Source organism: Mesoplodon mirus (assembly GCF_964341445.2).
Source record: "Mesoplodon mirus genome assembly, chromosome: 18".
Classification (NCBI taxonomy): domain Eukaryota; kingdom Metazoa; phylum Chordata; class Mammalia; order Artiodactyla; family Ziphiidae; genus Mesoplodon; species Mesoplodon mirus.
In genome coordinates, this window is record NC_138994.1 from 25,003,272 (window position 1) to 25,017,104 (window position 13,833).

Consider the following 13,833-nt stretch of genomic DNA (forward strand, 5'->3'; position numbering starts at 1 on the left):
TACCACAATTAGGGTGACTATCCTTGCTCAAGAATTTTGGCAATAAAAAGAAGAATGAGGAAAGTGAAAACAAGGGAGAAATGATTTGGATTTTGTATTATAAGGCATATTTTGCTTTGTTCTGTTTTTAGGACCAGAAGAAATGAAGTGTGAGGGGAAATGATGTAAGTCACTTCTTGGCCTGGCCCATAAAAATTTCCCACATGGTCCTCTGTGCTCCTGCTTCCCCTGTCTGCCAGCTCATGTCAGCACCTAGGGTGACCTTGGAAACCACTCAGTAAAGATACCAGAGCCTCCATCAGAGATGGAGCAGGGCCATGCTACCATGACTAGATTGACACAAGTGATTAAAAAATAAACTATTTTGTGGAGCCACTGAGATTTAAAAAAAAAAAAAAAAAAAAAAGGTGGAGTGAGCTGGGCATGGGCAGGGGCCAAGAGGATAAAATCCAGTAAAAGAATAAAAAAGATGCAGTCATAGAGCTGTCACTACAGTTAGTCTGGAAACAAAATAGAGGTATCATATTTAACGACATGTAAAGATGTGTAAAGAGAATTAAGCAGAAAAATATTTACATAACAATTAACTTTATAGCATCTTCCATGATACTTCCTCCATTTTCCTAAATTACAAAAATGTCTTCCTATTCAAAAATTATTTTAAATTAACTATTTGAACCACTTTAGAAAGGCCCTAGTTTCCCTATTCAGCTTCTACTCAGGAATATTCCTAAATTGCTTGGCATTCTGTCAAATTAAGGCTGTTGAGAAAAGCAATAGAACTCATTTAGACTCTGAGGAAAAGTGAAGAAAATCGATGATGAACTTCAAATGCTTCATTCTAAGGGTTCTTGGACTCTCTTTTCTCAACTAATAACATCTCTCTTGAAGAATATATGGAAACTTTCTTATAAACATATTTGAGTTATTTGATACAGATATTAAATTTAAAATTTATATAACTTCTGGAATGAGATATCTCTTTTTTGTACCTGTTGGGACTCCAAGGTATGGTTGGAGTCATAGTGATGTCTGGAAACAAAACCCCATTGTCCTTGATCCTGTCTAGTGCATAATGCATTTCACAGAGGGGTAATCGATTTAATTGAAACTGAAGTTCAACCTGAAAGACAAAATAAAAAAAAAATTTTTTTAAAGCATTAAAGCAAACATCAGTGCTTTTCAGCTTCCTAGAATGCTCTGTGGAGATACCCTTTTACAGGGGCCAAGTTTAGAGATGCCTTTAAAGTGTAATCATAGTGTAATAATAATTATTATGCCTAATATTTGCTTTGTTTATTCAGTGCCAGGCACTGTAATATGCACTTTACATAGATTATCCCATTTAATAGCACCAATGACGTGTATACTATTATTAACCTCATTTTTCTTCTAAAGAAACTGAGGCACTTGTAAATTACTTAATCTCTAAATAAAGATTATCTGATTCCACCATTCCTAAGAAGAATATATTTGATAAAATTAGTAGAACAACTGTGAAATATCATCTCTCAAGGGTTAAAACCAGGCCTATGACATTGTATTATTGATTTACTATGAATGGATAACATTCACCAACTGCTATACTTAAAAAGAAAAAAAGAGTAGCTTTCCAGTTAAGTATGGCAGACTGAGCACAGTTCACCTAAAAATCCATAAAGACAAAAAGAACAGGAGCAGGGCTTCCCTGGTGGCGCAGTGGTTGAGAGTCCGCCTGCCGATGCAGGGGACACGGGTTCGTGCCCCGGTCCGGGAAGATCCCACATGCCGCGGAGCGGCTAGGCCCGTGAGCCATGCGCGTCCGGGAGAGGCCACAACAGTGAGAGGCCCATGTACCGCAAAAAAAAAAAAAAAAAAAAAGAACAAGAGTAGATACAACTTTAGATAAGAACTGCCCCAGGATCTAGCTTAGTTTAATCTGTTCTTCCATTGCTGATTTAAAACAGAAATCAGAAAGCTTGACCTCATATAAAACTGGAACATTTTAGATTTTACTTAAAGAGAATCGATTTTCTCTGAAAGTTATCAAAGGTCCAATTCTCCACCCACCAGAATCAATACTTCAAAGTCAACTGCACTTCTAGTTGTGGCAGAGGGAGGGAAACCAAACCAGAAGAAGAGGATCTGCTGACAGGGAAACTACAGACAACCACAGGGAAGCTGCCACACTTCAAAACATACCTGTGTGTCATAATCAGGCCGAAGATTAAGTTCTTCACAGCATTCCCTGGATATCCTTAAAAATATATATTCTTTTGTTTTTTCTTCAATAGTAGCTTCATAAACCTTCTCTTTGGTTCCCTGGGTCTGTACTAACTTCTCTTTAGGGACTGGTAATAAATAAACAGCATTGACTTTGGTCATCACCAGCCGTCCAGCCAAAGTATCTTCAGAAAGTGTTTCAGTAAGCTTAAAACGGCCAAAAAGTTGTCCATTCTGAGCATACTTTGCACCTCCAGAAACTCCAGTGAGCATGAAGCTTGCTAGAATCTGCAATTGCACTTTAAGGTTGAACCTAAGTCAGAAGTAGAAAATGAGTTTGAATATTTTACATCAAAAACATTAAAACTAAATAAGAGAGTAAAACAAAATAAATCAAATATAAACATAGAAAAATTAAAGGTTCATTATCAATTCCACTCCACTGAGCTACAAATTATATACTGTCTTTAATACAAGCTGGAAACAACAAAACTTTAAGTGAATAAACTCTCCAAGTTTATAAAAATGCATGCTTAGTTGTGTTGAAGAATACACATATTTTTAAGTTTGAGCATTTAAAATGAAGCTAAGTATGATTTTTTAATAAAATGAAATATCATGTACTAGTTAATATGAAAGTCTGTTTGAATATACCATTAGGACAATCAAGACTTTAAAATCACCTAAAGCCAGAAGGAAATGTACTGTATTGAAACTGCAACAGACTTTTATTAAACTGCTGCTTTCCAAGTAGATCTTACCAAGATTCTAACCATAAAATTTCTCTTCCAATACCGTTGACGAATAACATCCAGAATACATTTTTATTCATGGCTACATCAAGGCAGGTCTCATGCCCAAATTATGGAAAGAAAAGTTAAAGGCTATCTTATTAGACAATGGCTGGTGCACTCACTCCCACTTCCATGAGCACACGTGAGCATGAAAGAGAACATGTGTGTGCAAGAAGCACAGAGAATCAAGATTAATTCACACAGTCAAGAAAGATGAAGTGAAAGAAAGATTTAAATTAATTAACAGCTCTTCTCCTTTGCCATTCTGAAATGGTGCTGTGAGAGAAAAGACAAAGCAGTAACAATGGGAACACTGTCTTTTTCTTTTCCTTTTTTTTTTTTTTTTTTTTTTTTGCGGTACGCGGGCCTCTCACTGTTGTGGCCTCTCCCGTTGTGGAGCACAGGCTCTGGACGTGCAGGCTCAGCGGCCATGGCTCACGGGCCCAGCCGCTCCGCGGCATGTGGGATCTTCCCGGACAGGGGCACGAACCCGTGTCCCCTGCATCGGCAGGCGGACTCTCAACCACTGCGCCACCAGGGAAGCCCTGTCTCCTTTTTCTTAATAAGGTTTAAAAAATTTGAATGAAAAAATTTAATTGTTTTATAATCTATATACCCATTTGTGGAAAAGGCTACTTTTTAATGGTACTACTGAATTTTCTGGTGATTTTCTGAAATTTTCTGAATTTTCTGTATTTTCTTGATGTGATGTCAAGAAATAAATTCTTAAGGAAAAAGAAAAAAAAACCCTTTTCTAAAACATTATGCACTCTGTAACACAAACATTTGTACTGCTTACAATATTAGGAAACCAATTCTAATTAAAACATTATATTAAAATTTTGAGTTTCCATTTATATACTTTAAAGTTAGAAAACTGTAAGACTAGAGAAATATTTTAACAGAAATAAGAAAACACTTAAGGAAAATAACACATCTGAACAGCTATTTATGCATGTAACAAGTCATAGCATTTATAAGCTCCATTAGTTATTTTAAAGTACACTTAAGGGCTTCCCTGGTGGCGCAGTGGTTAAGAATCCGCCTGCCAATGCAGGGGACATGGGTTCCAGCCCTAGTCTGGGATGATCCCACATGCCATGGAGCAACTAAGCCCATGCGCCACAACTACTGAAGCCCGTGCTCCTAGAGCCCATGCTCTGCAACATGAGAAGCCACCACAGTGAGAAGCCCACTCACCGCAACGAGGAACGGCCCCTGCTCACCGCAACTAGAGAAAGCCTGCGCGCAGCAACGAAGACCCAACGCAGCCCAAAATAAATAAATTAAATAAAAAATTTTAAAAACACTTAAAATAGAATACTTAAGGCTCCAAAAAGATATGTAAAAATATACTTTATTATAAATATAAATTTAATATTTAATAATGTGGCTTTCTATGAGGATCAAATGAATTCTAGGAGTACTTGCTGTGTATCACTCATATATATATATATATATATGTGGAATTTTTAAAAATCATGTTATATTTCTCTCATTCTCTATCCATATTTCACTAGATCCAAACTAGAAAAGTACAATATAATTTAAAGAAACACAGATTGTATGTTATCTAGTTATGTCTGATTCTTTCAAGACTGGAATGTGCACTAAGGATTCATATAAAAATAAGTCATAAAATGAAACAAAAGTATACTACCCTTCCCAATTTATAGTCTATGTTCACCTTCCTTTTTTTGAAAAAATAAAATATATGCTTTACAGAAGAAAAGGAACCCTTAGGTTTTTCATGTGTTTTCAAATGAAGTTAAATTTCTACTTTGCTTTTACCATCCATATACCTGAGATGTGTGGTCATTAAAAACTTTCTCAGAGAAAAGAGATTCCTTAACAGTCCATTCTCAATTCACAAATGACCTCTTTGTTGCTAAAGTTGATGTCCAGCTTTCTGATCTTTTCTAAAATTATTATTACTTTGCAACCACTTTCCATTTCATTTAAACTCCCTCTTCCACTGGCTTCTGTACAGTCATACTCTCCTAGTTCTCTTCCTACTTTTCTGGCTGTTCCTCCATCTTCCATCCAAGCACCACCCACCTTCTAAGCATCCACCCTGCCCTCTTCTTACCCTGTCAGCTCTCACAAGATGAGGACGCCCTCTCCTAGATCTCTCAGCTCTGGGTTGTAAACCTAACTGCCAAATATGCACATTGGATTTCATGCTCTGCAAACTCCGTAAAAGCAAAAGAGAATCATCATCTGACTTCCCCACGTACTACCCCAAACCAATCCTCCCGTGTATTAAGACAGCTTAGGTAATGGCACTATCCACCTAGTTGTCCCAACCAGAAACCAAGTTATCCTTGACCTTGTCTCTCTCACCAACCTTCATTCCTCATCATACAATCACCAAGCCCTGTTAGTTCCTCTTCTTCCTAAATTATCTGCATCTCAACATTTCTAACTTGAATTACTGTAACAAACAGCAACCATGATGTCTTGCTTCAGATCTATTCTCCAAGCCACCACTAGAGGGTCTCTGTAAAATGCGAGTCCGATGATAGGCGGCTCCGAGGGTAAAGTGTAAACAGCTTTCTCTCTTACCACCCCACCACACACGTCCCTTCCATTAAAATTACGATGACCGACTTGCAGCTTCCCCCACAACTCTACGCTCTTATTCTCCTATCCTGTTTCTTCAAACTAAATACCTTTGTCCTATTTCTTCACCTGATAATTCTACCTGTTTTTCAAAATTCAGCTTAAATGCCACCTGGTCCAGAAAGCTGACTTTGATATGTCATTCAAGCTCTGGGGAAACGAAACGTAACTTGTTTACCTCAGAATCAGCAATGACCAGCCTAGAACCTAACACTTTGAATACTCAATAAATTCTGTTCATTGAATTAATTTTACATGTTTGTAATAATCTGATTTTTTTCCAGGTACCACATTCCCATTTCAACTACTTCATATTATTCCCTAACAAATTGTTGTAATCCTATAATGTTTTCTCAACTAACTCGGGTAATATATTAAAGTTTTACTGTTACATCTATTTTAGAATCTACCATCCCAAAACACTTGATCACAATTTAGCAGGCATGAAAAATTAATCTCACAGTTTTAAAGCAATAAGAGAATTCTTTTATGACATTGAGTTGTGCCTTGCAACAAAACTCTTGAGGCAGAGGCACTAGAACTAAGAAATACAGCTTTTCCCACAGAAGCGTCACCATATGTTCAAGATGCAGACATTAGAGACCTTCTCAAAGTTACAGCTACTAATATTTAATTTTTCTAAAAGTTTAACAGGCTGAAACTAAAAAGACATTAGTAAGCGTTCTTAAGTATTAAAATAATATGCATTTTTGAGATTTAGTAACTCAGAAATACCTAAAATACAAAATATATCCTATAATTAACAAAGATATGTCTTAAAAAGAAGAAAAAACATCTTTCCATGGTTCCATGCCACATTTTAAAATCAACTTGAAAGCTTACAGGATTCCTAACATTTTTGGAAATGGCAGAATAGTAGCCCAGGAAAGTTTTCAACCAATTTAAAACCATACTTCTAGCTAAAAGAAATATGGCTCCATCTATGTTAGAAATAGTTATACCTCTTGAGTGTAACTTTAAAAACACTTCAAAACTATATATAGTGAGTTTCCCTTCATGCAATTTCTGACTAAATGAATGACAACAAAAGTCAACCAAGGTAATAAGCCAAAACACAGCTGGGTCTATTGAGGCAGAGCCACAGAACCAAGGTTGAATAAACAGAGGCCTCAGTCACCGCAATGATGAAATGAGCATCTGCATATGGGGCTTGTCCTGCCAGCTTCAGTGCTGGGCAGCCACAATGCCCCAATCCTGCAGGCCACAACACGCTCTGATGCACATGCACATGACAGCTTCAGCCAGAGCCAATTTCTTTTGAAAATGTATATCTTAGAATGAAATCGATTTCACTTCAAGGTGGAATCATTATTGAATGCACAACAACATGTAGCTGAGGACAAGAGAAGTTGAAAAAAAATCTTGAAAGAACTCAGAAGCATATTCTAAAACTTAAATGAAATGCAGTATTATTCTTACCATCTCCACACATCTCATACTAAAACTTAACATAAAAAGAACTCTTAATAACTGGGCTGCTTTGAAAAAAAACATCTTTCTTTAAAAAAAAAAAAAAGACAAACCTGATTATCAAATTCAGTCTCAAGCCAAAATACATTTTTTCTAATCTTGAGAGGTTTCATTCAATCCATTTTCAAAAAGAGAATTCTAAGGTGACCATGTAAAAGTACAAGTCTACCTTGTTTTATTGCACTTCACTGTCCTTTGCAGATACTACGTTTTTTACGAATTGAAGGTTTATGGCAACCCTAAGTCAAGCAAGGCTACAGGTGCCATTTTTCCAACAACATCTGTTCACTTCATGTCTCTGTGTCACATTCTGGTAGTTCTCACAATACTTCAAACTTTTCCATTATTATTATGTGTGTTATGGTGATCTTTTATGTTACTATTTTAACTGTTTTGTGATGCCACAAAACGCAACCATGCAAGACAGCAAACAACTGTGTGTGTTCTGATTGCTCCATCAACTGGCTGTTCCCCCATCTCTCTCCCTCTCCTCAGGCCCCCTATTCCCTGAGACACAACAGTAATGAAATTAGGCCAATTAATAACCCTATAATGACCTCTAAGTGTTCAAGTGAAAGAAAGAGTCACTTGTCTCTCACTTTAAATCAAAAGCCAGAAATGATCAAGCTTAGTGAGGAAGGCATGTCAAAAGCTGAGGCAGGCCAAAAGCTAGGCCTCTTGTACCAGTTACCCAAGTTGTGAATGTGAAGGAAAAGTTCTTGAAGGAAATTAAAAGCTGTACTTCAATGAACACACAAACAGTAAGAAAGAAAAACAGCTTTATTGCTGATATGGAGAAAGTTTTAGTGGTTTGGATAGATCAAACCAGCCACAACATTCCCTTAAACCAAAACCTAATCCAGAACAAGCCCCAACTCTCTTTAATTCTATGAAGGTTGAGAGAGGTGAAGAAGCTGCAGAAGAAAAGCTTGAAGCTAGCAGAGGTTGGTTCACGAGGTTTAAAAAAGAAGCCATCTCCATAATGTAAGTAGAAGTGCAAGGTGAAGCAGCAAATGCTGATGCAAAAAGCTTTAACAAGTTATCCAGAAGATCTAGCTAAGATACTTAATGAAGGTGGCTACACTAAACAGCAGATTCTCAATGTAGATGAAACAGCCTTCTGCTGGAAGAAGACTCTACCTAGGACTTTAGAGAGAAGTCAATGCCTGGCTTCAGAGCTTCAAAGGACAGGCTGACTCTCATTATGGGCTAATGCATCTGGTGACTTTAAGTTGAAGCCAATGTTCACTTACAATTCCAAAAATCCTAGGGCCCTTAAGAAATATGTTAAATCTACTTCGCCTGTGCCCTATAAATGGAACAACAAAGCCTGGATGACAGCACATCTGTTTACAACATGGTTAACTGAATATTTTAGGTCCCCTGTTGAGACCTACTGCTCAGAAAAAAGATTCCTTTCGAAACATTACTGCTCGCTGACAACGCACCTGGTCACCCGAGAGCTCTGATAGAGAGGAACAAGATTCATGTTGTTTTCATGCCTGATAACATAACATCCATTCTAAAGCCCATGGATCAAGGAGTAATTTCGACTAACAAGTCTTATTATTTAAGAAATATATTTCATAAGGCTATGGCTGCTATAGACAGTGATTCCTCTGATGGATCTGGGCAAAGTCAATTGAACACCTTCTAGAAAGGATCTGCCATTCTAGACGCCATTAAAAACATTTGTAATTCATGGGAAGAGGTCAGAATATCAACATTAGCCATAGTTTAATAAAAGAAGCTGATTCCAACCCTCATGGATGACTTTGAGGGGTTCAAGACTTCAGTGGAGGAAGAAACTGAAGATGTGGTGGAAACAGCAAGAGAACTAGAATTAGAAGTAACTGCAATCTCGTGATAAAAAGTTAACAGATGAGGAGTTGTTTCTTATGGATGAGCAAAGAGAGTGGTTTCTTGAGATGGAATCTACTCCTGGTGAAGAGGCTGTGAAGACTGCTGAAATGACAACAAAGGATTTAGAATATGTTAGTTGATAAGGCAGTGGCAGGGTTTGAGAGGATTGACTCCAATTTGGAAGAAGTTCTAACTGTGGATAAAATGCTATCAAACAGTGTTGCTGCTACAGAGAAACTGTTCATGAAGAGACAATCGATGCAGCAATTTTAAGAAATTAAAATAAGACAGCCACCCCAGCCTTCAGCAACCACGAACCACCCTGATCAGTCAGCAGCCAGCAACACTGAGGCAAGACCCTCCACCAGCAAAAAGATTATGACATGCTGAAGGCCAGACGATGGTTGGCATTTTTTAGCAATAAAGTATTTTTAAATTAAGGTATGTACCTTTTTTTTTAAGACATCCTGCTATTTCACGTAATAGCCTACAGAATAGTGCAAACCTAACTCTTACAGGTACTGGGAAATCAACAAATTCATGTGACTTGCTTTACTGCAGTATTTGCTTTACTGTGGTGGTCTGGAACCGAACCCACACTATCTCTGAGGGGTTCCTGTAGAGTCCAGTCCTTATAATTAAAATGTAAGAAACCAGTATGAATTCCCTCAATACTACTTTCATGATTACTTTGCAAAATATGTGGTCTCCTTCAGTTTTTGTACATTTATTCGACAAATAATCATTGAGTGTTTGCTCTCCCACTGACAGACCTCCTGAAGAGCAGGGACCATGTGTTTATACTCCCAGCGCACGGTAGCAAGGCTTGTGGAGGTGAGCAAGGCACTATACACTAGGGATGCCAAGATGAGCACAGTTCTTCCCTTAAGCTCATATACCAATACTGGATAACAGCTACTGAATAACAACTGTTTCACTACCTGGCTGCGCTTAGGCACCCCTCCGTATTTTAAACATGAAAAATACTATCCAAAGGGGAGATTTTAAAAAAGAAAGAAAAGAAAAGAAAAGTGTTTCTAAAGTAACTTACTTGCTGACTTCCTTATACTGGGCTATCTCCTCAATATAAAGAAGGTCATGCAACCGTGACTGATAGTTGGTCTTGGTCAATGATTTGTCTAAAACGGACTGGGTAAATAGCTGGTCAGCAGAGAGAGGAATTTGGTATCTGATAAGAAGGCTCTTCTCCAAATCAGTAGTTTCATTAGGTTCAAAATCTATAATAGTTTTAGAAGAAGAATCCCAGCGCTTAGCCGTGGTTACTAGCTGTTGTTTTGCATGCATCAGGTACTCAAGATCTAAATGGAAACAAAAAACACATTTATAAAGGAACACAACATTAATATTCTCAAATAATACACTGTGCATTTTGGTAAGAGAATTTTGTATGCTAAAGTTCTTAAAAATGAAACAATATAAAACCCCATTTGACAGAGTGTTTTCCCCATATCAGAAATATTTTTTTGTCTAGGTTAACAAAATAACATAAATAGGAATTCATGTAAAAAATATTTTGTTGTACCTCAGGCTAGGACATACCAGGAATAGTTATTAACATTTTAAAAATACAGATTAATATTTAGAACTTAACCCTTTAGTCAAGAGAAATCTGATCTGCAGGAAGAAAGTATGGTAAATTTCTCATAAGACAAAATCTCATCAGGTGATAATCACTTTTCTCTTCCTACTAGAGAAACAAAAACCTTTTGTGTTTTTTTCCCACATTAAATTCCACATTAAAAGTGATAAAACGTACTATTCAAATGCCATTTCAGAAAAATCCAGTTTAGCCTCAGTTAAATTGCATGGTAAGTAGAGCACAATGTCAAAATGAACGACTGGGCTTCCCTGGTGGCGCAGTGGTTGAGAGTCCGCCTGCCAATGCAGGGGACGCAGGTTCGTGCCCCGGTCTGGGAAGATCCCACATGCCGCGGAGAGGCTGGGCCCGTGAGCCATGGCCGCTGAGCCTGCACGTCCAGAGCCTGTGCTCCGCAACGGGAGAGGCCACAACAGTGAGAGGCCCACGTACCGCAAAAAAAAAAAAAAAAAAAGAACGACTGATCAAGTTCTCACAGCTCTGGAAAAAAAATGCAGCAGAATACCAGCACCGGGTGAAATACATCGTAACATAAATCCTGAGCATTAGGTAGCCTCACTCTATCCACAGTGCATTTTAGTTTTCTACTGGGTGGAACACACATACACCTATAAATATGAAACTTGACCAAAAGGGGAAAAAAAAGTTGCTTAACTAACTCATTAGGCCAAGATCCAGTTTTAATATAACCTAATTGGAAAGGTGGTTTTACAACTCAAGTTAAAATTTTAGGAAGAAATAATAAAAAGTTTAAACAGAGATCAGTCTCCAAAGTGCAAAGACAAGTTATCCTGTGCTATCTTTGAAATGAGAGCAGATTGTATAATTGTCTTGTCTTGCTTAGTGACAGATTTTGCTATATTTAAATGTTATATATAAATTATAAACATATAAGTATAGTCATCCACCAAGAGAAATTTCTCAATATTAGAAAATAGTTTATCCTAGTATCATAATAAAGATTAAAATGTAGAAGTCCTAATTTCTAATCTTTGTTCCTTGAAAAGGCATTTTTACATGCCAATTTTATTATTCATCAAATGGCACTATAAACACAACTATAACCATCAATATATAAAGATGGTCTTCTTATTAAAATTTTGCATTTTTAAAATCCTCTGGATGAGATAATGATGGTCTGTTTTTGCAACAGCCTTATGAGAAGTTTCATAAACTAACCGCATTTTCTTCCTAAATCACTCTAAAATTGGGCCCTTCCTATCCTTTCATTAGATCATAGCTATAAAAAATATTTAAATTATACAAACGCCAACATTCCTAAAACAGATTATACCATCACTAAAGATCAGATACTATTAACAAAATAGTAAGGATGTACATAATTTTCTTCCCTTAATTCAAAAGTCAAAAGGAGAAACACTAATGGTACAGAAACCAAATAACCAGCTCTTTAAAAAAAACCACTGAACTCTGTGCAGTATTGAAGAATTTATTTAATATGTAATAAAAGGATGTCTATTCTTTGGGCATAGGAAAATTATATTTCATAATTTTATTTTAAATAAGAAACTGATTCAGACTATACCTACATCAATATTATATTCACCTTCTTTAAAAAGTCACTAGCTATTCCTAACTGCCATTTAAGTAACTGGGATAATAACAAACTTAAAATGGTACAGCTTTCCTTTAAAAAAGTTTTTTGTATCACCTATTTAATATACAAAGCAAACTTTGCAGAAAATCATTCTACTCTGGGCTAAAAGTATTCAGGCTTTTTGGGAAAAGTGGCATGAGAAATAGTATTTGTTTTTCTCATTTTACCTATTTAGTACCATGATTCCCACCCTGATTTTATGAAGTTCTTAAAATGAATGTCTTTAGCAGGTAGCACAACAATTTCAAAACAATTCCGAAACAATGTTAAATTTTATTCCATCTCTTTAATAACTATAAATACAATATAGGAGAGGGGAGAGCTAGGGGAGCAGAGAGAAGAATCTTGGGAAAATCCATGTGTGCCTGGCATCAAAAAGTCTACAAACCACTGACCTTGGCCATTAACTCAGGCGTCCAAGATGGACTGGGGCCAGTGACTACTGAGGGTATCTTCTGCAAAAACCACTTCTCTTTCCCTGCTCATGTTCAACTTGAGACAAACTTCTGCCTCTAATCCTCTCAGTTGTAAAAAGCTTATTAAACCTGTTTAATTACCCACCTACTTACAGTGCTTAAAGGTCATTAGGTCTTAAGAGCTCCTCTTTAAACAAAGGAGAAAGCTGAGGCTCCCCCAGGGGCACACTGGACACGCTAGTCCTGGGGCTCATCTCACCCCCCATGCAGTACATGCACCAGCTAACATGCAACCCAGACGTGAACACTGCTCAGAGCAGCCTGAGCCAGTCCATCCATGCATGGTAAGAAAGCCCTCTTCCTCAGTCTAAACTAGGCTAAGAAAAAAAAAAAAAAAATTCTGGGAAGATGAAAAGTGAACAGGTTAGAATCAATATGCATAAAATCACTTAGGGAGAGTTTAACACTGACTTATTAACCAACTCCTATAATAATAAATCTGAAACCCTGACAAATTATAAACCTACGGAATGTGTTACCCTGAGATATGATAGGCAGAAGCTACACATGTATTTTAAGAGAAATTCATAAGAAAAAGTTAAAGATAATTAGAACATACCTGATAATTAGAACATAATTTCCTGAAGATAACATATGGGAAGAACTGTTACTATCAAAAATAGAATTCAAGGTTAGAATACCTAGTCTGACACAAGATTCGCCTCCCAACTTCCCTCACCCTTCTGATTACTGTGAATAGCAAATGCTCTCATTTCAGCCACATAGTTACTATTCTAATAAAGCATCCAAAGGGTTGGTTTGTTTTATCTTGAAGTATGTAGTACAGCAGACTTGAAAATTATCCTTAACAAACCCTGGACCGTGGATAAGAAGTTAGGAGAAAAACATGCAGTGTCCTACATACCCAGCACAAAGGCTGACACACAAGAGGCATGCAGTAAATGCATGTCAAATGTGGGATTTATTAAAAACAGGTATATTTATCTAGGACTTAAAGAGAATGAGATGAAATGATTCCTAATTCCAAAATTGGATACAACACTCTTCCTTAGGAAACATTTTGGTCTGTGGCTTTACAAATCTTGACAGCCCAAATCAACAATAAAACAAAATCCCAAAGGAAACCCAAACTACGACTTCCACTATCCATTTCAACATCGTTCCTTTCACTAAAAGAGCTACTCAGAC

General features: G+C 37.0%; 1 protein-coding gene across 6 annotated transcripts in view; it reads right to left on the bottom strand.

Annotated features, from left to right (window-relative positions):
• The window catches only part of HELZ (helicase with zinc finger), a 179,030-nt gene that overhangs the window by 94,165 nt on the left and 71,032 nt on the right, over window positions 1–13,833 (bottom strand). For all 6 annotated transcript variants that reach the window (XM_082603666.1, XM_082603668.1, XM_082603669.1 and 3 more), the window contains 3 exons: window positions 10,024–10,291; window positions 2,182–2,515; window positions 993–1,123 (listed from right to left, as the gene is read on the bottom strand). In XM_082603666.1, the coding sequence (XP_082459792.1) occupies window positions 993–1,123; window positions 2,182–2,515; window positions 10,024–10,291 (733 nt within the window). The remainder of the gene's footprint in view (window positions 1–992; window positions 1,124–2,181; window positions 2,516–10,023; window positions 10,292–13,833) is intronic.